General features: G+C 44.3%; 1 protein-coding gene across 4 annotated transcripts; it reads right to left on the bottom strand.

Annotated features, from left to right (window-relative positions):
* Window positions 1-13: 13 nt before the first annotated feature.
* Window positions 14-27,977, bottom strand: mark1 (MAP/microtubule affinity-regulating kinase 1). 4 transcript variants are annotated; one of them, XM_069692687.1, is made up of 18 exons: window positions 27,595-27,977; window positions 24,598-24,798; window positions 19,197-19,250; window positions 11,441-11,489; window positions 10,917-10,982; window positions 10,504-10,574; window positions 9,113-9,169; window positions 8,714-8,950; window positions 7,334-7,453; window positions 6,541-6,640; window positions 6,270-6,382; window positions 5,983-6,178; window positions 5,067-5,248; window positions 4,823-4,917; window positions 4,474-4,614; window positions 4,086-4,337; window positions 1,893-1,937; window positions 14-1,735 (listed from the first exon to the last, which is right to left on the bottom strand). In XM_069692687.1, the coding sequence occupies exons 1-18, from the start codon at window positions 27,643-27,645 to the stop codon at window positions 1,390-1,392; spliced, it is 2,376 nt and encodes a 791-aa protein (XP_069548788.1). In that variant the 5' UTR covers window positions 27,646-27,977; the 3' UTR covers window positions 14-1,389. The 4 variants fall into 4 exon arrangements, with proteins under 4 accessions (XP_069548788.1, XP_069548789.1, XP_069548790.1 ...); XM_069692688.1 differs by having other exon boundaries at window positions 4,823-4,914; XM_069692689.1 differs by having other exon boundaries at window positions 6,025-6,178; window positions 27,595-27,976.
* Window positions 27,978-27,979: the final 2 nt, after the last annotated feature.

Genomic DNA, 27,979 nt, shown 5'->3' with positions numbered 1-27,979 from the left:
AAATCAAATCAAATAAATACAAACAAATAAAATCCTTTTTATTTTCTCCAACAAAGTGCACGCCTCAAATCTACAAAGCAGCACATTACAATGTAATGGAATAAATACAATAAAATTCGCTGAATAAAAAAAAAAAAAAATTAATAATAAAAAAAAAAAAAAAACAAGCAAGGAGATACACAAGTACCTGCACAATCACACTGGTGGCAGGACTAAACCAGACTCTTTAGAAAGGCTCCGCGATAAAAACCGCTCTTTTCGAGGTGACCGTTTGACTTTTCATGCATCTTCAGTCCTTTGGATAAAGACATCCTGTCCGTTGCTTTCTAAAGTAAACCAATTTAAACCCTGCTTTTGTTTTTGTAATTGAGGACTACCAAACTAACATGAAAGAAATACAGGTGCATACTCTCATGTTCACACACATCACCCTGGAAAACTTGTGCAACTGCAGCAGGATCTCCAAATCACCTACCTACTGCTGAGAGAAAATAAAGTGAACACATTTTCAGTTATAACTGAAGTTACTACTCAAGTCTATGTGGTGCAACTTAGTGTTTTTTTTTTCCGTAGGCAAAAAAATATAACATAAAAGGCAAGGGAACACATCCCTTAATATTCCACAAAATAATTTAGTGCTCTTTAAATAAAATTAAAAACACTATTTTCATACGGTGGCTCTTAAAAAAAAAAAAAAAACTCAGACTGAAAGAATAATGCTCTAAGAGACATCAATTATATTAGGAAAGAAATCAAATCCCATGAAAAAAGACACTGACAATAAAATTCTGTACAGAACGCAAAATCAATATACAATACAGTACCTGCAGATGTTATGCATACAGTACAATTCTCTTTTTACATAGTTTTAGTATGGGCTCCAGTCTGATCTATATACTGACTTCACACGGGTGGAAAAGCGGCTATTTTTTTAGCTTACAGTAATTTTAATGGTTATTCAGCGAGGAGAGTAGATCTTGTAGTAGGCGTTTAGAAAAAGAGACTGAAAACATTATTGCAGGATGGTTATCTTCGCTTGCATACTGCATGTGTTACATGAATGTGTCCTCTGACGTAGAGCAGCGGGCTGATGAGAGAGACAGAGGGCCGGACGGAAGAAAAGAAAAAAAAACAAAAAAAAGGGGTGAGGGTTAGCTGTTTTTGCGATCTCTCCGTCACAGAGGTTAAACCTTTGCGTTATCTCTCCGATCCACTACCCTGTACAGTACATTCGTGGCCAGTATTGCACGTTACCAGCCGAGTCCGCCCTGATTCTGCGCGGTGAGGACCTTCAGTGCTGAATTTTGTCCTGCAAGTCAACACTAATCCAGTGATGAGATGAGACTGTGACCAGAGCTCACCAAAGACTGACTGGGACTCCATCTGCCGTCACAGTTTGAGCTCGTTGGCAATTTTGCAGGCGATATTCTTAAAGGCGATGGACGTGCCCGATATCCTCTTGAAGCGCACGCCATTGAGCGAAAGGCGGGGCAGCTTGCACACCTCCATCTCCCACTGGACCAGATTGTCCTGGCGAGCATCGCCGTGGACGCAGAAAAGCAGGAAGCGTTCGCGCTGCTCGTAGTCACAGCTGTTGGCGTCCAGAACCTTTCTGATCTCCCTCATCATCTCGGCGGGCTCCATGGAGGAGGTGGTCTTCATGCTCCAGGTGAAGCGCAGGGAGCGTGGCTTGGAGTCCCGGCTGCCGTCCTCCTTAGTATCACCGGACACGCTCCTGCAGCAGAAGACAAAGACAGACAGACAGAGAGAGAGAGAGAGAGAGAGAGAGAGAGAGAGAGCAGAGACGGAGAAAGAGAGAGAGAGAGAGACGTTGAAGGGGGCGGAGATCGCTTTACGGGTTCTCTGTGAAATCAACATAATCAAATTCTCACCTTGGTGTTTCTGTCCTGGCACTGGCCTCTCCCTCGCTAGGCACCCTGAAATAAACAAGGAACAGACTTGTTATTCCCATGAGCTGACGTCAACATGGGTCCCCCCCCCCCACCTCCCACCCACTACCAGCACCACCCGCATCATCCCTGGACACAGAGGGGGGTGTCAGGCATCATGCCAGGAAAGATTCCACACTCCTGGGTATCAGGGTTCAGCACACTATGAGGTGATGTGACCTTTTGCTGGTACAATCTATTATAGCTCACATTTAAACCAAAGGCATCATCCCATCTACGCTACTTTTCCTTAATCCCCGCGGATCTGTAAAGAACGGAGAAGTGGCTCTAAATCGTTGGTTCGGCCCCTGTAAATTGCCTGGTCTTTTCCCTTAATCTCAGCGTGAGGACGGGGTGGGGGGGGGGGACAGTAAGGAGAGGAAAGCCAGCGCCTTGAGAAGCAGATATCTGGTGGCTTAGTACAGAAAAAGCTGGTGAGCCATGAGGTTTGTTTGCGAGGCGGTGGACACAAGGGAAGGAGATACACGGCATGACAAAGGGTGTCAGTAGGCAAGGATGTGGTGTAGTGGGGCAAGTACGGAAGGGGTTAAGGAAACACGGGCCGAGGTTATAGTGGGCACAGAGAGGTTTGTTCTTTTTTATTTTTTTATTTTATAAATGGACGGAGGGGGGGAGGGGGGTGGGGAACAGGTTGCAGCAAGTGTTATGTTCTCCTACCTCCGGGTTGACCTGAAAGACAGAGCTCTAGGCGGGAAGAGAAGGAGAGAAAGCTGTGAGCCTCTACCAGACGGGCCAGCGTTGAAGGTGACACAAGGAGCTAACTGCTGTATGGATGAGGAGGGGTCAGTCCTTTGCTTGTCATGTCGACAGCAAAGGTGGCTGTACAATAGGCAGCAAGGATTGGGAAAAGTGTGTGTGTGTGTGTGTGTGTGTGTGTGTGTGTGTGTGTGTGTGTGTGTGTGTGTGTGTGTGTGTGCGTGCGCGCGCTAAAGAGGTAGAGAGTGTGTGAGATGAAAAGTTTACAGAAAGAAATCAGAATATATTTTGTTACTCCTTAATTTATCTGCTTAACAAACTCAAACACTCGGATAGTTTTGTTCCCTCATATCGCTGCGTGAAGGCAAGTAGAGAATCTCCGTTTACTGCCGCATACCAAATTATTCACGTCCGCCTCGGCCGTACTTTGCGTTTTGTGCCGCGTCGACACGTCGTCACGCTAAACTAAGACGGTGACAGGGTGAACGTAACAGCCGGCGTTGCCATTGTGAGCACGCCGGCATGCTGATATTAGCACCGAGTGCAAAAGTGCCGCCTCACAGAGCTGCTGGCACAACTGGAGGCTCTCGGACCGTGTTCCAAACGACGTACTCTCCCACCGTACATCCGCGTACGGCACTCTGACGTGTTGGTGCACCGTGTAGCACTTGAATTTCGACACCGTAGTGTTTTCTAAAAAAAATCGCACACCGACGTTCTGCGCTTACTGGAAATAACCGTAAGCGTTTGAATGCCTCACCTGAATTATTTTACCCGTAAATGCACGCGTTTTTGTGCTCTCCGTTTAACTCGCGCAACAAGCACGCCGATGGCTCCATTCCAACAGCCGCACGGTGGCACGCTCTCATTGGAAAGAACTTTACGTTAGTGGTACCTCCCTTTCTGCTACGTAGCCGTGACGGCGACCGCCGAGTGTGAAGTGTCCATCGTTTCGTACTTAATTTGTGGACCGGTTACGATTGCACCGCTGAGGTACCTGTAGCACACTGCATGTTTGTATACTTGACGGTGTCAACACACTTACGCACTCTGAATAGTGAGTGCAAGTACACCATTCGGAACGGATCTTGCGCTCTGCTGTCTTAAATTTACAAGTGATTTAATAAAGAGGAAAAGATTACTTCAAGAGTAAACCTTCCCTTTACCGGTCTAATAAATACCAGCACATTAGTCAATACGGCAGTATAAAGTAGGAAAGTATGGCATTTCATTCCTGTGGGTTTTACAGGCATTAATACAAAAACACTCTCAACCAAATGGCTTCCAAAAAAAAATGGGAGTTGTGAAATTTGCCCCGACCCCTTCAATGTGTTTGTCAAAAATCTGAGAGAACGCAAGTACTGTAACTTTGAAGAACAAACCAAAATATCATTTCTGTGGCCGTTTGCCTTCACTGACCTACGGACAAACTTGGAGGTGATCTTGCTGATGATTCCCGTGGAGGTGCCCCGGCGCTGCTGTGCCAGAGCCCCCGTGTCATGGGACAATGTGGGTGAAGCTGGCGGGCCGTTGTAGGTGGCGCTGCGCCGGTCTCTAAGCTGGGCTCCGTGAAAGGTGCTGCGACTGGTGGTACCACGGGGGAAACGGTTCTTCTCTGGGGTGCTAATACTGTGTGCAGACGGAGAGGTGGAGGGACCACGCGGAGAGGAGCTGCAAACAGTAGGAGTGTCGAAAGATTCAGCATATCAGCGTGCTCCATGAAGCAAATGTCACCCTTATCTTCACACTTATGATCTGCCAGTAGCGGCTGTTATTGCGGGCGATGGTGTCGGGACCGGCTGCTCACCTGGCTTTAAGCTCCGTGTTGTCATCAATGGGGGGCAGTGTGCTCTTCGAAGGATGACCTGATGATGACATGGACTTGGTGTGACGAGGTCGTGTAGAGCTGATTGCAGTCGATGGCGTGCTCCCTGACACCTCGGTTAGACTGGGGTCGAGGGGTAGAGACGATTACCACGCAAGGATTGGGATGAGATGTTACACAAAAACTTCCTGGATTGTAAATTTGTGTAATTTTGTGCAACTTTCAATAAAAAAATAAAAAAAAAAAAAAATGGCAAAGATAATCTTATAAACCCCGAGAACACGGCAAGCAAAATGTCATCCTTTACATACAAAAGAAAGTTTCTGTTTACCTGCTGTCTTTGCCATTGGGAATAGCTGTATAGCGGTCAGTGGAGGATCGTTCACACACGTACGTGTTCCTCCGAGTCATGGAACCATTTGTCTGCTTGTGGAGAGAAAAAAAAAAAAAAAAGGCAGTTGATGTGGTGCAAAAATGTAAAGCCGTTTACTTCGATATCCATCGCTCCTTTAAACACGGATCTGACGGCACGTATTTATTGACGTGTGTGGTGGTGCATGTGTGAGCGTTCTCACCCCCACAGCACTTGTAGTTTTCTTCCTCTCCTGCACTCCCAGTGGTGAGGCGGGAACGTCTCCTTTCGAGGTGCTGAGCTCTAGCCGACGCGCTCCGTCCCACTCCTCCCTGTGGTCGCTTTCCACACTCAGGGCCTGGCCGCGCTTCGTGTACGACACTGCCGGCGGCACAGATGGGCCCACTAGGAGGGACACGTGTACGGGGCCAGATTTACAAACTGTTCACAGAACAAGTCCTCACTTATGCGGCTACTATATCGGAGACTTTAGAAGTAAAGGAACAGACAGTCTTTGTTACAGCAGCATCAAGCAAAGCCACTCAAAGCCCAGATTTTACACATCGTCAACCTGTCAGACGTCATACACAACAACAACAACACTTTGTTTCAGAAGTTGTACAGCTAAAGAAGCCATGGTGAGCACGTACGAAGCAAAGCTTTTCCCTCCTCATGCTTTGAGATGCTGTTCCTGAGGGAGCTGCAGGACAGCAGCCAGCCAGAAGATGGCGCCAGATACAATGGTCCCACATGACATAGGAGGAAGCTGCTACACAACCAAAGTGCAGTGTTCAGGCTGAGTCACTGATTTGGGCATTTTAGTAGACTGTTTATGAACATTAGGCCACATTAACCGAACACACTAGTCAGTTTAGGTTTGATGTTTGCCTCTTCTCCACCAAAACAGTTAATGCTATAAGAAAACTTTACTTTTGTAAAGCTTAATCAGTTTTACTCAGCTTTTAAGGTAAACCGGTGGAGCTGGCAGTGCTCTGATGTCTTGCTCAGAAGCACATTAGTTGACATCAGATACTGGAATCTGATCATTTGATCAATCATCAGTGACTGAGAGTAACTTCCCCCTACACAACACGCAGCCATCAGCACTCTCAGAGCTGGGAAGGACGAGGTTACTTTACTTGGCTTCTCTACGACACCACCACCACCATCATCATCCCCACCATGATCACTGTAGCGGCGCTGCTTCTGATTGGCCGAGATGCTGCGTGTGACCTTGGGATGGGCGGGCGAAATGCTGGAGCTGTTGTTGATGTCACTCGTCGGTCGCTGTCGCTGACCCAGGATGCTGTTAGTCACAGGCTCGCTCCCCTCAAACTGCGACATAAAGACACACGATGAGGGTTGTGGTCACATGACATAATGCATTAAGTGGTGGTGATGATGTCACGTTGATACACAAACTCACATCTGGAGCTTTTCTGCCTAGCAGCAGGTAGGTGGCCATGACATCATCGTACTTCTGGCCTTGTAGGGACTCTGTAATCTCATCGTTAGGGAAACCCATCGTCACCATGAGCTCTGATGGAGTACAGGAAGTTAGCATTAGAGTCCAACACACACACACACACACACACACACACACACACACACACACACACACACACACACACACACACACACACACACACACACACACACACACACACACACACACACACACACACACGCACACACACCTATTCTGGATGAATCACTGAAGTCCGCCTCTGGCTCGATGTAAGGTTTTAGCTCCTCCTCCTCGTGACCCACATTCATCCAGTGGTCTTTCATGATTTGCTGACAAAGAAACGTGACAATTACACTTCATGTGTGTCCAGTACAATTAGTTCCAACTGCAATTTCAATTGCTAATCTTTTAAAAGCAGATAATTAATCGTGACTCATGTCTGCTAATTAGACAGTATGACAGTTTGGGGCGAGGCCACCGTCACACCAGAAAAATCTGAAATGTGTGACTACAGTGGGAATCAATTATTATTGCTGGAGAAATCTTTACTATTGAACTTCAGTCTGTTTGTCAGTGCAGAGGCGGTATCAACTTCGGACACAATGGGCATGAACTGAACTGACAATATGTATGATAACAAAGGAGAAACCAACTTCAGCCCCAAACAAAGGATGCAGAGAATGTACAGCAGAGGAGCACTTTGTTGAATTAATAAAGTTGTATTTCTTACAGTGCTTCAACAAATTCCATTTGTTATCTGTAAATGATTTTACCAGAGAATTATGCAAGAACAGTCTCTGATCTCGGATGAATAATACGTCCCAATCTCCATCTGACAGGCTATAAATTGACGTGTGCTGTTGGTTCATAATTAATAACAGCATCAATTATGTGCTTCCAGATGACGCGCAACAATCTCGATGCAAACCCATTACGAACGTCGGTGCAACCGCGAGCCGGCTGCTTTCTGAGCGGAGAGCAAATAACTGTGCGAGATGCACCAATACAAACAGCGGTAATACCTCCAAACTGCCTCGTTTGACGGGGTTGAGCACGAGCAGTTTCTTCAGCAGGTTTTCACAGTCTGTGGACATGTAGAAAGGAATACGGTACTTTCCCCGCAGCACCCTCTCTCTCAGCTCCTGCACACAGAAAGAGAAAGCCAAATCCGAAGTCAGCGACAAAGGAGCAGCTTTATTATTAATTACTCAGTCAGCACATATGGAGCAAAATTAGGATTAATTTGGAGTCGGGTTTCCGGCCAACTGGTAGATTTGGTATGAAGTATTTGTTCTCCTTCAGCTTGTTTTGCGAGGGTTCACCGGCACACTAACCTTCCATATTACATATGATCAAATTATCAGTTGTTGATACACAAATACTGATTAAGCACCTAAAAATGACTACAGATCAATCAGCTCAGCTATGAACATGAATTAAAAATGTACCTGCTACGTTCACTTAATCTTGCTAAATATTTCAGACTGCTGCATTATTAAAGCAGGTTTGATTAATATCTCCAATATCTCATTCCAAACAACTGACACAGGAAATTCCACTCTTACTTTGACATTAAATCACATTAAAGTGACCTAGTTTGGGATTTTTGCATATAAACATCCTAACTTGGTTAAAATGGCCTGAGTTCACATTATATTCACTTTGGACTTTGCTGTCTGTGTAAATTCAGACTGAAACATATTATTCATATGTTTTGAATAATAAAAATGTTGCAGACGAGCACAGTCCAGCCTGTAAGCATTTAGATACTGCAACACGTTACATTATGAGACAAGAAACTGTAGCATTTATCACATTTCCTTCCTTTATAAACCCTTTGCGACATGTTTATTTACTACCGACACTGTAGTCGTGACATTATGTCCTTCTTAGGGGGTTTATCACTGGTGGTTGTTCAGAAAAGGTATAAAAACACCTTTGACCTATTCGAATGACGCATCAAACAACCATGCTCATTTGGAACACACCGACACCTTTGAGTTAGGGAAAATTAATGGTCGTAAGTCCGGACCGTAGTTTTTTTGGCAGCCTGTATGCTTCAGCACAATCAATTTGAAATATGGAACTAACCCTGTTGGTGAAACATGGCAGAAAAATGTACTTCTCCCTTTGCAAACACAGCGTATGGGTGTTTTCCGTTATCTGACTGCACAAAGGGGAATATTTAAAAGACAGAAGTGAAATCTGACCATAACTTTAAATGATGTGTATTTTACTTTACGTAAAACATACTGAGCCCTTTAATAACGTGTGAAAAGTGCTTTAGTCACGACTTTGTGGTTACAGAATCAGAATTTGAAACAACTTGTTTCAGGTAATTGCCCCATTGTACGGTCAATGTAAACATAGAAATGGTGATATTTCTCAGGACGAGTGCCCACCTTTAGGTTCTGTCCGTCAAAGGGCAGCGATCCGCTGACCAGCGTGTAGAGGATAACCCCGAGGCTCCAGACATCCACCTCTGGACCATCGTACTTCTTTCCTTGGAAGAGCTCAGGAGCAGCGTACGGCGGGGAGCCGCAGAACGTGTCCAGCTTACTGCCCACGGTGAACTCGTTGCTGAAGCCAAAGTCAGCGATCTTAATGTTCATATCTGCGTCTAACAAAAGGTTCTCTGCCTGCGGTGGGAAGAAGAGGGCGAAACACCATGTGGATTGTCAAATCATCAACGCTGACAGAACATGACTGATTACAGAAGGTTTTCTAAAAGGTAGTCCACCTGAATAGGGATACTAGTAAGGAGAAATCAGATCAGAAAGGGTCAGAGTCCAGATCCTCACCTTTAAATCTCTGTGTACTATCCTCCTCTGGTGACAATACTGCACTGCAGACACAATCTGAAATACAAACACGCATCATAGGACACTTCAGGCACATCAAATATTAAGAAAGGAAGTCATTTACGTTGTGCTTGTCACTACTGTAGTTACATAGTTCTCTGCTGTAAGATGCATAGATCTAAAAAAAAAAAAAAAAAAAAAAAAAAAAAATTGTAAAGTCACATGGACACAAAGAGCACACCAGGGCTGCAACACACAATTCTTTCCATTATGATCTGTCAATTATTTTCTCGATTAATTGCTTAGTCTATGAACAGCAAAAAAAGTGAAATGTTTTGTCCAACCAGCAGTCCCAAACCTAAAGATATTCAATTCATTCAATCATTCATATGTGAAAAAGCAACAAAACCTGTTAAGAGACGAACTGATTGATCAGCTAATTACTGATGCTCCACAGCACAACATATTGAAACTGAGTGTTAATTGTTTTGTAAGGTTTTAGCCCCAGGACGGTTTACCTCAAACTTTGGGGCAATAAACAAACAAGAGTGCTCGTAGTTATCTTTAGGACACAATGATCAAGTTTTGCTAACTTCTCCAATATTGGTAATGGCTGAGAAAACTTTATTGAGTCTACAGTAGGGAAAGAGGGCATGATATTATTTGCTGCTTTCACAAAGGGGCAGAGACTGCTAGTGTCTTCATGAGCTTTATGAACTGTATTCCTACTGCAAGTGAATTCGGGCATATTTCAAGACCAACCGTCTCTCATGCCGAAATCACAGTAATCCTGTGACACACAGGGAGGGGTTGCTCTGACAGTTGACAGGGATATCCCACTAACATATGCCACAATAGCAACAACATACATCAAACAGAAAACACGCTGTTCTTTGACAGAAACCATCCACCTGCAACACGCACAGACGCACACGTTAACCTTCCCGGACTTTGAGCCGTACTATGACACGAACAGATAGACAAACTGCAGACACTGTGTCACACACAGTTCCTCCGAGTCATCTAAAACCACCCATGAGAGACTTTAAACCAGGTTTATCAAGGAAATCTCGCTTATGTTACTCTAATAAAAAATTTAATTAAAAAAAGAAAGAATGAAAACATCTGCTCATTTTCAGGGGCATTAAAGACCCACTGGACCCACTAACTGCTGTGGATGCTTTGTTGCCCTCGTAGCACCACTAGGTGTCAGAGCAGCATCGATAAGGAAGTTGCTCTGAGTCCCCCAACCAGCACTCTCAGACCAAGCTATCTGCGCTCCATCTTTCCTCTGCAGTCGGTGACGAAGCTTGATCTTGGTGCATGCAGTCTTCCCTCTGAAACCAGTAATGGAAGTGACGACAGAGGAACGAGTGATACTGATGACTCACCTGTCTGAACTTGGCCCTGGCCTCCTTCTCCTTCATTCTGCCGTGAGCCACTAGATAGTCAAATACCTCTCCTGTACAAAGAAGACATGTATCATAATCAGTAAGTGTATTCTCATAATTTTACCATAGCACAACTGGGGACACCATAATCATATATTTAGGCTTCACCAAATGTGATGTTTTACGTTGAAGTATTTAAAATGATGAAAGTTGTAGGTTTGTAAAGACGAATGCTTTTCTGTGATAAATATTACATCAGAGGCAACTTTAAACTTACATGACATCATGCATGGTATGCCGTACTATGTTTTTGTCTGTGTGGATACTTATTTCATTGCTCTAAAGCAGGATTACACTCTTTAAACCAAGGAAATGTCATACATTTAGTAGACATAAATCAGTGCTTTACTTACCACCACTAGCATACTCCATCACCAAATAAAGTGTCTTCTCCGTTTCAATCACCTCAAACAATTTCACTGCAGGAGATGATGGAGAAAAGGAAATAAAAAGTAGTCAGGTATACAACAAATTGACTATTTAGAAACCAAATGAGCTTCTGAATTGGTGTTACTTGGGTTTACTGGTCTGGTTAAACTACCCCGTAGCATTAAAACTCGGAATGAGCCATTTAGGAGGCCAACATGTTTCAGAGTAATGTCAAGCATTTACATGCAACTAATTCTACTGTTAAGATTTCTACAATACTCTTATTTTTTGAAAATAATCAGAGAACAGAAAATCTCATTAAAAATATCATGAATAAATCTATTCATTTTCTGCATTTAAAAAAAACAGCAGCATTGAAACAAATTGCACAAACTGGATTAACTAAGTCTGACTCATGATTCTGGTTTAGCTCGTTGCAGGGAGTTGGTTTAATTGGTAATACAAATCCTGATTGAGAAAGCTGCTGCAGGTTCCTGTTTAAACTTACCTATATTTGGATGATTCAGTATCTTCATTATTCTGACTTCCCTGAAGAGCTGTGAAGACAGAGAGGAACGTTCAATACACCCAAAAACACATCGAATGACATCACCAGCAACGACCCCGAGCGTCGACTCTAGAGAACGTTATCGAGCACGGATGACGGAGCGACGAGAGCCACAACAAACTACAAAGTGTGTATACAGCTGAAACTGGATTACACCCCCGCAGCAACACGAGGGCCGGAGGATCATGGGACTACTGTAGCGTGTAAAGCAATATGACTGGCGCAGTGGCAGCGTTGCACTAAACCTTGCCCTACACAGAAAAAGGAGCAGAACTACAACTCGCACTGACACGTTGCAGTACAGCAAGCTGGCCAATCGGCCATCCAAACAGCCAGTCAGCAGCATCACACACGGCCGACCACTGCAGAGCAGCAGCACGCGGGCTTACTGCCAGTTAGGCATCTGCCACCTAATGTAATCATCGTAACATGGATGTGCAAAAAAAAAAAAAAAAAACACAACGGCAAAGTCATATTGTTGCCTTCATCCTGCAGCTCTAGAAAAACTAAATGCGTCAGAATTCACGCTCCTTTACGAGGTTTTGTTTGGTTGAAGTCGCTCTACTGCAGATGGGAAAAAACTTTCAAACCACTCTCGGGAGAAAACCCTCAACAGACAATCTCATGTGCAACAGCAGTGCGCAGCGTCAGAAAGGAGAGCGTTCGGAGTTATAATCATTTAAAACCCGTGTCTCCTCAGTCTTGGCATGACTGTGTACGTCAGACGAGCTCCCGCAGCCACTTAGAGGTGCTGTTCAATCATTTACATTCTGCCGATTCCCAGTCGAGCCGTGCTCAGCCTCTGTTCGAGTGTTAGATTTCAACACCGACTTGACTGGGATTTCGCGCCTGCCGTTACCCGAGACAGGACACAGATTTTACCATTTGGTGACTTTGATTGAGCAGAAAGGTTCAGAGTGATGCTTCGACCCCCCCCCCCCCCAGTCGAAAATAGCAACCGCTCCACACGTCACCATCGAACATGTCAAATGAAAAAAGGAGAATGATACTGCTGTGGTGTGCATGGGTGCGCGTGTACCAGGGTGTCCGTGCAACTTTTCTACTGGCCTTTCAGGTCTTACGTAAGTGCTGGGATAGTCTACGTTTCTAGGTCATCAAACACAGCTATTATACCAGTGTGAGCAGGCCCGACTCTGTGGGACCTCTCAGCTACAGTCTGGCTCAACAACATGCAGGTACTCTGCCTGACTCTAATTCTTTCTTCTGTTCTCTGTCTCTACTTGCTCGCCTGCCTCTCTTTTTTCTCAGTCTCTCCGACACCTCTCGTCTCATTAGACTCAAGAAGCTGCTGCAGAGGGCTTAAAGAAGACGACTTTTATATTCGTAGTGTCAGAAAATTCAAAAATAACAAAAAACAACTTTTTTTCCCCCCGACTATTAAGTGTTGTCTGTGTGGCCAAATCCTGGAATGGATTATTTCTCAGAGCTTAAAAACACTATTGAAACATGTTGCTTCATTACAACAAATATGGGAACTGTAGTAATTAGTTTAAATCAATCCCACACACTCGGCTCCCATTGCTGTGAATAACCACTCGAGCAATTAATTAATCCACAGCTGGAATTAGTCAAAGACAAATGCAGTTATATTTACTCCATTTTGAAAAACCTTTGATAAAATCTACTGCTGTTTTAGGCTTTATGTTTAAACAATAATGTAATTGTTAAAATAGGCCTATATGTCAAATAATATGTCACAGTTTGAAGAAACGGAGATCATCTGATTCCTCTCAATAAGACTTTGCAGCTAATAATCTTAGTAGTTTAACTGTAACTGCATTTGTAATATGCTGAACATGCACCAACAACTTCCAGCATATTACCAGGCATGAGTATTCTAGATCTAGATGCAGGGTCTATAAATTTAAAGGTTCCTCCTTGGCTTACTAATCTGTCTATTTTAAAAGGAATGTGTGGAAGCAGATTTTATCGTCAGAATTTGTTATACGACCATGTTTCTTGTCCACAAAAATCTTCCGGAGTGGCTCAGAACAGCAAGCGTCTCCTGTGTGGCAAACCCTGCTCCATATCCATCAGCTGCTGTGTTGGCCTGAGAGGTTCCCCCATGGTAACAAAGTCAATTAGAGTGGAAACATACTGACACAATAACCAGACGATGTCCTGCGGTACACAAGAATAAACACATAAGTCACAGCATATGCATCCATCCCCATACGTGATGCATCAGTCATGACAGAAATTTGTTCTCATTATTCTGGATGAATGATGGACTAAGGACTGTTTTATCTCAATCTCTCATCTCAGCCTTGTTCTCTCTCTCTCTCTCCGTCTCTCTCTCCCTCCTCTCTCCCTCTCTCTCTCTTTCCTCCCTCTTTCCCTCTCTCCCTCGTTTGCGTCATTGCCCTAAAGCCCCTCACATGGGAAGCACGCGTGCACCCACTTGGAAATAAAAAATTAGAACAAATCTGAGAAGGGCGTTAGAAAACTACAACAACAAACAGAGCCTGTCAATAAAAGCTCGATAGGGATGTAGCCACCATGGAGGCTGACAGGAGATAATGAGTTTGAGATCTTTGATCCAGTCTGCTATTGATATCAATAATATCTGCAGGCACAAAAGGAAGTCACAGCACGGCATAAATATTTTTTTATGGTGGCTGTGGACAGTCAGTTGTGAATATTTGTGGCCGACTTCCTTTAAAGCAGGATAACCTTCGTTCAAACTAAAATCAATCAAAATGGTCATTTCGGGCAATGAGTTGAGACAGTGATTGAATAAAATGATTACGAGGAGAGCTGCAAAAACAAAATGTGCATCACACACATGAAAACACACACCGTTTCCAATGCGCCTGAATCTCAGTAGTCTGTGCCAGTGACCTACTTCCAGCCACCCAGGGGCACCCAGACTCCCAAACTAGCCTTAATTACAGCACAGTCCCCATGTAGAAGGAGCTGAACAGCAGATATCAGACTGGGAGCACTTACAGGAACTGGCTGGACTATTTCAGTCACAGCAGCACAGCTGCTCATTCAACATGGAGATTATTGATAGATAGGACGAGTAGCCTGGAAGACTACAAGCCCTCATCCCCATAATGGGTGTTTGCGTGCATGTTAACGTGTGCACAAATAGTACTTCAAAACCACATATCAGTAAATAACCACTGCTTGCTGTTTGTCAAAGAAAGACGGTGAAAGACAGAGACAAACGTACGGTCAGACAAGGGGATCGAAAGCGTCGCTGACATTCAGACAAATTGTCCTGTCCCATCCTCGACTCCTGAGGCGCTCAAAATAACCTCTTTGTCCCAATCTCTGTGCTTCTGCAAAGATGTGCCACTTGCTATTCATTATACACAACTTCTCAGCACACTCTCACCCAGAAACTCATTTTAACTCTAAATCAAAGCCTGGCAGCACTGAAAGATATCCATGAACATGTAAACCCATGCATAGCTTAGCAGCCTCAACATTTTATTTGCATTATGATTCACCTACTTCCATTCACGTCTGTCCAATCCCATTCCACTCATATGAACAAGACCAAAGCTCCTCTCGCCCATAGGCTCGACAGCATTTCATTGGCTAATGCAGAGTGGCAGGCGCAACACAGACGTAAACAACAGTCATTAAGAGAGCATGACCCCCTTGGTGGGCTTTTTGCAACTGGCAGAAAATACACGGAGTCGTGGTACGTTGTTCTGACTGCAATAAAAACCAGAAAATATCACACAATCCTACTCAGACGTACAAGACTGTGAGACTGAAGGTTAGCACTGTGGCTCCAAGCCATCACGAGAAAAGAGAAATCATTTTTGGAGACGCTACCCGTGTTTCTGTCGCTTCATTTACTCTCTTCACTCTCTGCAGCATGTTTCTTTTTGCGTCACAAACTAAAAGGGTCCATTTTTTTCAAATGTGTCCTGCCTTTTAGCAGCACAAGCTTTACTTTGGTCTGAAACAACCCTACGAGCATGTCTGTCGACCGTCAATCAAATAAGCTTTCATGTTTGGTTGATGTTGTCGAAAGCAATGAAAAGAAACAACTCTTATTTACAGATTAGGAATAGAGTGCAGTGGGATGGTGGGATGAGTGTAGCGTTTGCTCTCTGAAAGAGGGGATTAACAGAGAGGCCTATTTTAGGACTAAAATGCCTAAAAACCATGACAACGTCAACATCCTCGACCACAGATGACATGTGATGCATTTCCTGTGGTGGATCTAAGGAGGTGCTGTGGAAGCTCAGCTGACCTCATTTCCTGTTATACTAAAACCACCGTAAAGTCACACCAGGGCCAATGGCCATAAAGGAACAGACCAGAGGTTCATTCCAACCTCATTACTCATTCTGGCCTCTGCAAACCTCTCTTTAAAATCAAATAATTAGAAGGAAACACCGGACTGACAGAGATAGACTTAAAAAAAAAAAAAGGTGATAAAATCGTGAATTCGTCTTCTATTTTGATATGAAATAAGGTAAATCCTGCTGTGAGAGAGGATGGAGAGGACGCCTGTGTTTGTCTGTGTGAATTAATGGCTGCACACAGGTACAGGAATGTAAGCATGTGAGTGAAGTGTTGCCAAAACTAAAACAACAAAAATCTGAAGTTTTGCCAGCTTGACCTTTTGCATAAACCAAAGTATCTCCTGCGTATGTCTGTTTGTTACAAGCAGGTTTCTGTGTGTGTGTGTGTGTGTGTGTGTGTGTGTGTGTGTGTGTGTGTGTGTGTGTGTGTGTGTGCGTGTGTGTGTGTGTGCGTGTGTGTGTGCATGCATGTGGCTGTGTATAGGATCTGCCAGAGCGCTGGCGATGCCTACAGTGCCAGATGGTGTGCCCACAGCCTGGCTCCTCTGAGGCCGCGAAAAGAGAGATCAGTGGCATTTTGACGGGCTAACATGAAACAGTCGCCGTTAACAGTGAGTGGAGGAGTGATGCGGCCAAATCAGACATCTAAAACCTCGCTCACCCACTCTGACAAACAGAATCACAAATAAAAAGCGGCAATATAACTCTAACGTTCCACAGTAAACTGCGCGCATGGTGCAATTCCTCTCGAGGTTTGCCCCGAGTACAAAATGTCTGAATAACTCCAGAGCAGATTAAGAAGACAAGATTAGTTTAGACAGCAGATTTCTAGACGCACCACACGATCCTTTAAACTGCTCCTCATGTATGTAGATCGCCTGCGTCATTTATTCAATAATTATGCTTGTTGTTTATAGCTGCCTCGAGAAATAGCTTGCTCAGCTATATCGAACTGGTGTTAGTGTCATATGATCAATTTATCATCCAAGATGCTGCGTTACAGAGCTACAATGACCACTATGTCATTGGTGTCAGGAGGGGACATTGGTGTGGTGGTGGCTTCTTGAATATTACATCCATTCATTGGTGCTCTCCCAGGGTAAGGGTCACAGTCCAGACAGAGCAGAGCAGTCCAAACAGCCTCAGGGGACGAAGTGAGATGTCTCGACTTCTAAATGTGAAGAATGCCTTCAAAAAAATAGAGCTGGAGTAAAAATACTGAAATAACTGTTGGCACGAAGAAATGCTGAAGACCAGAGTTTTTTTTTTTTTTTTTACGATTACATTTAAAATGTTTATACTTGCAAAAGAAGATTTTTGGAGAGCATAAGATGATCCACAATACTTATAGATCACCAAATTCATATTTGAGTGTAGACTGTAATTCTCATCCTCTGGACCCATGCTTGTATTGTTTAATTCTTACCATTCAATCTGAAAATCAAGGCCAACCTTGACTGGATAACCAGCAGCACTACAAACCTCCAACACCAGGAAAGGGAGCCAGTGATGGACAGTGTTACTCTTTGTTCTTTTTTCCAGATATTATTTGGCCAGTCCAAGGTCATACAAGTAATCGAGTAAAAACCGTATCAAGGCGGATGTTCCCTTTAATGGATCCATGGTGGAGCTTTCACAAGGATAGCATAGGACACTCTGAGTCAATGAGACAATCGATTCAATCCAGGACTCGACTGCTGCATTAAAAGACAGGCTCCGGCATTGCAGATGGCACATCTGTATACCATTACAGGGATCTGTAGCGCAGAAGCAGAGGACATTAAAATATGAAACAACATGTTTGCTCCATACAGACATAAGAAAGAGTCTATACACTTGTTACAAACACACAACAAATGTCAACATCTGCCTGATGTGCTATAATAACAATCCCAGCTCATCTCCTGTAAAAAGCTGTAAGAATCCTCCCTATTGACCCTCTCAGGTCTACTGCAGCTGACACATGAAAGGCCCACTGAATAATTGATCACATAGATCCTGATTGGTCTGCAGGCTCACATGATACATCTGCCCTGCTACGTTCATCACCAGACAGCGGACAACCCAACCCATCGGGTACGAAACGTGAAGTCGTGACCTCGACAAGACCCAAACTGGTGAAGTCACAGCCAGTTTATCAGCAGAATCTCAAACACACACACACACACACACACACACACACACACACACACACACACACACACACACACACACACACACACACACACACACACACACACACACACAGCCTCTGAATGTTCATTCCCCCCCACTTTGTGCACAGATTATAAAATAACAAAATAGGCAGTTAAACAAAAGAGCTCACACAATGAAATGTATCTCGGTCAGATTAGACGAGTGTGGAACTCGAGCGTCTTCGCACTGATTGGCTCAAGAACTGCAGTCAGATCCCATTAAGATCCAAAACAATTACAAATGTGTTTTGCTTGTGCAGAACAATACCAGGGACATAATCGTGCTCGAAATGCCTCCGATAGGCTACAAACTGTCTTGTTTTACAGATCTACAAGTAAGAACCAAATCAGGCCTCACGTTAACCCTTTGCAATTATACTCTGATTAATGAGCTCAGCCTTCATTCTGTCACTGATTTCACTCGTCTCATCTCCATTGAGACCTATGCAGGATGACAGACATTCTGGAAAGCTAATTGTTGTTATTATTTTGTCTCTTGCAAGAGCAATATTTTCTCACCCTGCTGGCTTCCAGAGAGACAGACACCATCAGGCCACCAACGGCCTTTTATGTAGGTGTGGCGGTTACAATGGTCTATGATTACAATGACTCATCAGCTACTTAGCAATTTGTTCATCCTTAACAAAACACTAAAAAGGAGAAGAGCATTAGTGGTGAGCACCGTGCTACGATAATGTCGTGACCATGAGAAGAATTCCTGTCAGTCAGCTGCACACCTGATTTATTTTTAGACTCGCAGTAGGTGATGCTGGTTCGTACTGTAGTGCTTCCTTTCTACATGGTCTAATCTAAAATGAGGATTGTATGTGTAGGAATGTGCGTGTGTATGCTTTTAATCAGCAGAAAGAGCTGGATTGAATAATAATCAGGAAACGGCTCCAAACCCTTTGTTTTAATTGGTTAAGACTGCTAGAAAAGGGTAAGTGACAAACAGGCCGGCGAGGGTATATTTAGCTGCTCCTGACCACAAACCAAACGAGTCAAGGACCAAGGGGAGGGTGCTTGGAGATGAAACAAGCCTTGTGGTCTCTCCTGACTACATCTGATTACTTTATGTAAAACAGCACATCCTGAGTTCAAAGAGCAAAGATACACAGCTGCAAGAACTCAGGAATGACTAATGGCAAAGCCATGACCACCGCAACCAAGACATGAATGGTACCATGTGGTCATAAAACACCAACTCACCTTCTGTAGACTGGTCGGATTCAGCTGGGTTTTGTCTATAATCTTCACCGCCACCTAGAGAGAGAGACGACAGGAAGACAAAGACAGTGTAAGAAAGGGAAGAGGAGGAGGAGGAAGGGGGAGAGTGGGATGAAGACATGAAGAGATAAAAGACATCAAAGGTGTCATAACTAATTCTAGTTTTGGATTTGTGTTTGGGCTGAGGAGTGAAAGCCTGCGTTGGAATCAACGACTCTCATTATTTCACTGTTCTGCCGTGAGGTGGCTTTGTCAAATCGTGTCGCAGCTTAATCGGTGCATTCAGTCTGAGCACACCTTGAAGCTCCTCTATTCAGGCGTTTGTGAGGAGATGCAGCTTTGATTGGGAGAGATAAAAAAAATAATAAAAAAGCAGCAATGTTTGTTTGTTCTTGATGATGACTATACTGCAAAATAAGAGTCATCACACACAGAGAAAGAGTCGTACACAAAGCAGACAGACAGAGTGGTTCAGGTAAACCGGCTCCGCGTGGCAGCCTGGTCATTGCCGGTATGCGTTACTCTGCAGGCCGGTGATCTACGGTTGGCTCGGCAGCTCTTGCTGGGTAGCTGTCTGATCCATCCATCTCAATAATCACCTCAAAGTGCACACGGAAACAAACCTGCTCTCCTCACTTTCTGAGAGCTCAGCAGCTTTTACGAAACCACCAGCTGAGCCGTACTGCAGCCTCACCAGTAAGCCCGTACCATTCTGCTGATAAGCGATTGACAGAGCAGTTTCTCAATGTCATGCAATTACACTGAAATGTTAAATAAAACAAGTGTTTTTATAATTATGTCACTGGCAGAAGGGGGAGACAAAAGTTCAGCACTGTATGTTTAAACGTATTAAATGTGTTTATGTTTTCTCTCTCTTACATGCTATTATCACATAAAAGAATTGAAAACTGAAAATGAGGAGCTACTCTTGGTCATTAAAAAAAAAAATCAATGAAAAACATTTTTGCAACCATTTGTGCTGTTTTTAAAATTTCAAAGTGTTAGTAGTGTCTAAAAGATGCACAAACCAGTGTAGATAGTTCAATTTCTTGTAAAGAAACTACCCTAATATTGCATGTTTACAGAAGTCTTTACTCAGTTAGTACAAAGTATATTTATTATAGTATCAGTATGTCATATGAATTAGGACCCAGCGACAGTTATGAATGGCAGGCTGTGGCAGCTGTGGACATTATAGCAGTTTAAGTATGAAGAATCGTGACCTACTGGTCACAGACGGCCACCACATAATCACAATGTCCCTCGTTCAAATCCTGTCAGGGACTCGTGTCGCACGTCATCTCCCATCTCTCTTCCCACATTTTCTACAGACCTCTTGACAAAAGAGAGAGCTCTGAAGACTCGTTCTTGAGCAAAGAACTGAGTGTTATACATTCTGCACGATGTAAAAACACAGTAAAGTTTAACCTTGGTCCACAGCATCGACTAAAATACAGGACGAGAGAGGAGTCTCTTTACAGTTTAATACCGACACAAAGTTGAAAATCAGGTTCACGTTAGCTTCAAAACTGTAAACAACATATAGCTAGAAAAATCTCTTTTCAAGTATGAACTAGTTTTTGTTTTCAGAGCTGTATCAAGGGACTTTTTTTTCCCCCTTCTCTTTTCCAATCATAAGCATGTCCTCCATCTGCAGCATGTGCTGTATTGTCAGACAACCTTCAGGACATTTTGTCTTTTGCCATTTGTTCATCTGTTTCGTAAGATTAGGCTACAAAGACTGCAAACCTGAATACTTGTCTTTTTCTAGAAGGGCGGAAGGAGAGAAACTGCCTGTGGAGATTTTATGATACCACAAAAGCATTAATTACAATTTATCACAACAGCCTTACAGTGACTCCCGCTTTATGAGAGCTTAATAAGCATGCTTCAGAGGATGCAGACTCTGGCTCTAATCCCAAGCAGCCTGCTAAAAAGGGAAAACCAGGAAGCAAATGCTGAGTCATGGAGGAGAGAATGCACGTTATTCATCCCAAACAGGGTTTCCCTGAGACCTGCAGTACAAGTTGCCGGGGACGTTACATTTCATCCGAACCCAAGAGCTGAACTCCATAATGACGCCAATGTCGAGGCGGTGAAAGGAGCACAGTCTGGCGGGGTGGAGAGAGGGAAGTGAGAGGGCAGAGTGAAAGACTGCAGAAAGCCTCGCTGTGTGTAGAAACACGCAAATACGCAGGTGGTGTCTATTTGCAGCAACTGTCATAGGTGGGCAGGTGCACAGACAAGACTCGCTCCCTCCCCCTCTGCTTCCTCCTGTCATGGATAAATGCATGCCTACAGGTGTTGGAGCTGTCCTCTTCTGCCACTATTGCTCCACCTTCCCCTGGTCCCCGAGCTATGACTCACAGATATTCATTTCATTTCCTCGACTCTGCGACGCGCAAATAGTTTTCCTTTCGATCCCCGGGATTGATGAGCATCATGCACGAGGGTTTGGTGTGCTGTGCGCGTGCCCACTCTAATGGATTTAAGGGTGAATAATTCAGTTCCCCGGTGACAGAAGGGCAACGTGCATCACTGTTAATTATTCAGCGCAGTCGTAACACGGCGGCCATATGCTCCCCACCGCATGCAGGTCTGGCTATCGTGCGCGCATATCAAACGCGCACGCGTGAACATTCAGACGGAGGACGTGGAGGGGAAACTTAGTCAGAGCATCACTTGTGTGTTGAAGAGCTTTACATGTTCCTCTACTTTGGATTTCGCTCTAAGCTCTTCTTTTTTTTTTTTTTTTTTTTTAAACAACCACAGGGGCATGCATGATGGCAATGTGTAAAAGGGAGCTATTGTAGCACAGTGCAGAGTGTGAGGTCGTACTCGTACAAAGGATAGCAGGGAGGAGGACTGGGTGATGTGCTCGAGATCACCATTAAAATATCATAATGTGCTTTTATTGTCACAGCAGACTCTAAATGTGACTTCTGCCGGTAAAATATTGATTCCAGCTTCTTTACGTTGCCATGCGCTCTTGCACTTCTTAGTTCGTATCGTGCTTGTCACATCACAGCTGTATGATTGTGTCTGCAGAGCTTTGTTGTCCCTGTTTTTATGTCTATATTTAGCTCGCTCAGCAATTTTTTTTTTTTCTGTACTGTATGAGTATACTGAGAGCTCAACAAAAGAGCTGCAGTGATTTGTTAATAAAATTTTAAGCAGTTTTGCCGTTTTTTCATGTTGCTTGCAATAGTAAAATGTAAATGATTACGTTTGAAGCAATCAAGCAATTACTTTGAATTTAAAGAAACTGACAGGCATTGCCGACTATTTTCTGACCTTCTACCGACCAAATGATTAATTGGTCAAGTGAGAAAACAATCCGTTAAAGGGGACCTGTTATGGTCAATTTTATTTTTGTAATATTCTCGGACTACAATAAATGTAGCTTTCCATGAGTCATAGTTCAGACCACAATTACCGTCTCAACCAGTCAAGTTACAGTTTTGCCGATTCTGATAGGAGACAAAGTTGTAGCCTTAAGAGTGGACGAAGTTTCAAATATAGATAGTACTGCCAAAAGGCTATAAATATCATTCTTGCCAAACAGTATGATGTCAAAGTGAATTTGAAGTTGGACCTTCTATTTTGTGTGAAATTTTGTCATAAATAGAGAATGAATTCCTGAGTCCAAGTGAACCTCTGTGCCAAATCTGAAGGTGTTCATCTGATATCGGGTTCACGAAAGTGGGACGTACCAACATATGTGTGTACGAAGAGACGGAAGGACAGCACGTGAACAAAATGCATCCACCCAAGGCTATTTCTGGTGCACAGGCACAAATAGATAGATAGATACTTTATCATTAATCCCGCGAGGGGACATTTTTTTGCCCTACAGCAGCATTTATAGATACAGGGTAAAGCAATAAAAAGAACATAGCAAAAAATATTAAATATAAAATTACACAATATATACAATAAAAATTGAATAATATTCAATTAAACTAACTAAACAATAGTGCAAAGATTTAAACAAACAAACAACAGTGCAACGGTGTTATTGTTGTGAGATTGATTTGGCCACAGGTGATTTATTATATAGTCTTATTGCAGCGGGCAGGAATGATCTCCTCTGTCGGTCCTTGTGACAGCGGATATATTGATCTTATAGTGGCTCTTTATGCAGCCCTTCAGTGTATTCCAGTCATTTTGACTTTAAGGCGGCGCCCCCCCCCTCCCTGAAAACCCAGCAGTATGCTAGTATGAGACTTGCTGGACTCCAGCTCAGATAGCATCAGTTTTAGTGGGTTATGTTCTTTCCACCTGTTTTCCGTCTCTCTCTGATCCATGTCTTTGCATTCTGATGAGCCAGCAAAGGCTCTCGGGCACATAAAGCGGTGCCTGACCTTCTCGGCAAACTGTGGGCAGCATACTCAATCCGCCTGTTTAACATTAGCCTTAAAGGACGCAGAATGGACAAACCGTTACCGGTTAGACTTTACAGAGTATTTATGTCCTCAATGCTCCGATACGACGCAGTACTTTATCAAACTCTGAGGATTAAAAGACGTAAGCGACAAAGACAGAGACATGAGAGGACCTCTGAGGTGGATCAGGGCTGTCAGTGAGCGATCTGGGTTCTGTTGAGTGAAAGACAGCGAACAGATCGCAGGTCATCGTTTTCTCCTTTGGGAAGCAGGAGCTTTAATTACCAACACAGCAAAGCAGGGCGTCTATCACTCTGACAGGTCAGCAGTGTGTGTGTGTGTGTGTGTGTGTGTGTGTGTGTGTGTGTGTGTGTGTGTGTGTGTGTGTGTGTGTGTGTGTGTGTGTGTGTGAGAGAGAGAGAGAGAGAGAGAGAGAGAGAGAGAGAGAGAGAGAGAGAGAGAGAGAGAGAGAGAAAGCAAAATACCTTGACCTGACCTGACTGAGTAAACTAACATGTTGAAGTACAACATCATCATGACAGGAGGTCATTCATTCTCCTCACAGTCAGAACATGCCGGGAAACAAAGTTTAACTTGGAGCAAATTGATGTCTCATGTACAGAAGGCCTGTTCATGCGTAGTCTTTTTATGCAAGAGTTGATAAGGCACACAGCAGTACCATTGTTTGGTCACAGTCTGGTTTCTCTGGTGGATGCATAAAATTGCAACTTGGTCAACTTGAAACAAAAAAGATTTTTCTTTGAAGTGAGGCTTCTGCAATGTTACCAGAACTGAAATAATTTCGTAACAAAATTATTTTAAGTACAAGTTGGTTTTCTTAGTTTTCCATGATGGTAAGTTCAACATATTTGGGTTTTTAGTAAATATGTCAACTTGGGCTGCGGCCTGCAGCCTTAATTGTTACCAAGCAGCAGTAAAAGAGTCGGGCTTACATAGCAGCATATGATTTATGAAGTATAGATAAAAACTCGTCTCACCTCCCGTCCAGTCAGGACGTGTCGTGCCAGCTTCACTTTGGCAAAATTCCCCTTCCCAATGGTCTTGAGGAGGCGGTAATTGCCAATATGAGGGTGCTCCTCTGTGGAGGTGAAAGAGTTGCGACATCGCGGCAGGCTGTGACGACTCGCAGACTTTGTCGGCGGCACCGGGGGTTCAACAAAGGCGTCCACCGAGGAGTGCTGCAGGAGAGCCACACAAGTGGAGATCAGCAACATTTACAGTACAGAGACACCAAAAATACAAGTCCCTGAACTGCTCCAGCTTTTTTTTTTTTTTTTTTTTTGGCAAACTCGGTACTTCCAACCTGACCCATCCTCTTTCTACAATGGAGGAAGCGTTCAACAATGCAGCAGAGTGTTGCAGTGGAAGTTTTTGAGTGCCAAATGCTGGAATATTCAATGTGTAAACACACCGATGAACGCCGTATGTGTCTGAGCATATATTACTACATTTTCAGAGACACACGCAGACGTACTCTGAGGATCTATCCGAGACAGAATCGGGTTCCCTCCTCTCCCTCTGTGACACCTTAACCTCCTAACCTATCGTCCTCAAAACAAGATTCAATAACAGAAGATAATGAACTCCTTTGATTGTGTGCCTTTGAGAAAACCAGCGCATCTTGCTACAGCAAAGTCACAGGCTCCACAGCCAGACCGACAGCAAGTGTCCCTCCCGTTACGGCATGTGAAGGTGAATTAGGAGCGGCTTGCTGTAAGTACAATGTTGGCACAGGCTATGCGCAGTATCCTCCGGCCTGCTTCGTCTCCTCTACAACAGCTGCTGATGTCAGTCCAGGTCAGAGATCCCATGATCCTCTGCTTCTGAGCGCCACACCCAGCCAGAGAATAAAGCCTTGGTCTGGTTACCCAGGCACCCCTGCTCCCGTTTCACTGGGGAAACGCTACACCTTGCGGGGTGCGCATCACATCAGCTAGACTACATCCTGACAGAGGGAGAACTACGATGAAAGACTCAAACATTCCCTACTGACGTCGTGTTTGCATGGTGTGACAGACACAGGAGAAATATAGATCAGATGCCAGCCAATCACAGCACTCCTGTTCTAATGCACTAAAAACCCTTTTTAGATGAGCATTATAAAGCTTGAAAGTGACACACTAAAGTGACTTCGGGTCTGCCCATCAACTTCAGATCATATCCGCTATATAACTGACCACACACATGTACACACAAACACACACTTGGCCTGGCTCCAAGACCTCTAAATGAACTGAGGAATATGAAGACAGGGAAGTGAGTTGGAGCTCTGGTGCTTGATTAATGCACAAAGTTGGTTTCACTTGTCCATCCATTAACCCCAACCACTGACGTTATGTCTTCAGGGAGGCCAGACATAAAACTTAACACACACCTGTGCAGACACGCACACACGCATAAAAATAAGAAAGCCGAGAGAGCGGCTTCTATTTTGCTGCACTAAAAGCCACTCATCTTTCTGAGTAATAAGCTGTTATGCAATGCAGTTCAGCTGCTAGTGGGCCCTGGGGCTGTGTGCTGGAGTCGAACAGAGGCAGGCTAGGCTGGCTGGCTGGCTACTGCCAATGATGCTGAGGCAGGGCTTTAATAGCCACCTAGGAGTCTACATCTACATCCGTGAGAGCAGCATTAAGACAGACAGTAACATTAGCACTCGTCTAAACTGATGCATTACCGCCAGATCAGTGTAACAGTAATGCATCGCAGAACGGCCAGAGAGCCGATATCGTCATGCAATGTCAACATTAGGGTTTGTTAAGTTATACAACGTCACTTAAAAAGGAGATGCATCTTCTTATTTAAATTGTATCACCTGAAGATGAGAATCCAGATTTATGTGGTGTGAAATGTTTTTTTTTTTTAAATGTGGGACTAACCTTTAAAAGGATGGTTCCGGTCATTCCCACTGCATGTACTTGTAACACAACATAATATAAGAAGGCTTCTATTGGCTGTAAAAAAAAAAAAAACTAAAAAAAAAACGAGGCGAACCCAGGTATGTCACAGCCCGTCAGCAGCACACATACAGCAGTCCTCATTTGAACTGATCTCGAAAGAGGTGTTGGATAGTGATGCTTGTGCTCGGTGTGTGTGTGTGTGTGTGTGTGTGTGTGTGTGTGTGTGTGTGTGTGTGTGTGTGTGTGTGTGTGTGTGTGTGTGTGCGTGAGCATGCGGGAAGTGGGTGGTCGTTCATAAACTTCGCAGTGAATGAGAAATCTCCAGTGATTTTTTTTTTTTTAAGCCTCAATAAGTGCGTGTCTGTGTGCTGCTCCAGCTCATCGGCAGAATGGTGAATAACAACACGCACGCTCCCTCCTCTTCCTCCTCCTCTTCCTCCTCCTCAGCTCTGAGCGTGCAGTTACAACAGGGCCCAATAGGTGATGGATGTCACATTGCGATGCTACCAAGCGTTGCAATTGAAAAGTAGGGCAACATCCTCCCCCCACCCTCCCTAAATATTGACGTTGTGGACGAGAAAATGCCCCCCCCCCCTCCTCCTCCACCCTCCCAGCTGCACGAGTGGAGCAACACCATTTTCTCACAGGCCACAGAGACAGCGTTTGGATTCTCAATCTTTACCATTCAAGCTTTCGCCTGAGCCATTAAAAGGCAGCTCACTACTACTGACGCAGTGCGTTGTCTGGGCTAGCCTTATTGTGCTCGAAAACTGGGACAGACATAACCAAGCTGCACTTTTAATTTAGGTTATTCCGTGCTTTTTTTTTTTTTTTTTATATATATTTTTTTTTTTTTTTATTATCCCCGCCAGGGAGGAAGACGAAGAGAAATAGCCGGAGTGCTCATTGGCCGAGTCGCTCTGCAACACTGTTGAAGCCCCGAAAGAAGCGCTGCCATTAACCTGCACCGAACCAGTGCGCAAAAATAACCACATCCCCCCCCCTCGGTCATTTATCTCTCCGTTCCCACGTTCCGGTAATCAACACCGGCGTCTCCCGGACCGGCGAAACACTCACGTTCTCGGTGTCCCGCTCGTTCACGGTGGGCAATGGCGTTCTGGTCGACATCTTGTGTGCTTCGCAGGCCGCTCGGCGGTGCAGCGGGGCCGGGCGGAGCAGAGCAGACACACGGCGAGGTCCGTCGGGGGAGAGCGGGTGCCTCTGTCCCTCTCTACATCCCCTGGAAACACCGCAAACACCGCGGCCTTTCTTTTCTTTGCTTTTCTTTTTTTTTTTTTTTTTTATCGCAGCATAGCGCGCACAGGGCCCAGCCGACACGCCAGATTTTCTTATTGGCTTTTGTGCACTTCCTCCCAGGTAGGCTAGTGTCAGACAGAAAGGGAGGAAAGAGAGAGACCGCGAGAGAGACCGCGAGAAAGGGAGAGAGAGGAAGAGAGAGAGA

The sequence above is a fragment of the Brachyistius frenatus genome, unplaced genomic scaffold, assembly GCF_029030835.1.
Source record: "Brachyistius frenatus isolate BFR_SWC_R1_liver_20210118 unplaced genomic scaffold, ASM2903083v1 Contig_13, whole genome shotgun sequence".
In the NCBI taxonomy this organism is placed as follows: Eukaryota; Metazoa; Chordata; class Actinopteri; family Embiotocidae; genus Brachyistius; species Brachyistius frenatus.
The sequence above is the reverse complement of the archived record's forward strand: the minus strand, read 5'-3'. Positions and strand labels throughout refer to the sequence as shown.

Excerpts from the sequence above, each read along its gene's own strand:
- mark1 (XM_069692687.1), bottom strand. The coding sequence starts at position 27,645 with ATGTCGACCAGAACGCCATTGCCCACCGTGAACGAGCGGGACACCGAG. Across the intron at positions 10,983-11,440 it reads ACTGAATCATCCAAATATAG|TGAAATTGTTTGAGGTGATT; the intron begins GTAAGTTTAAAC and ends CATCTCCTGCAG. Across the intron at positions 10,575-10,916 it reads GATGGAGTATGCTAGTGGTG|GAGAGGTATTTGACTATCTA; the intron begins GTAAGTAAAGCA and ends TTCTTTGTACAG.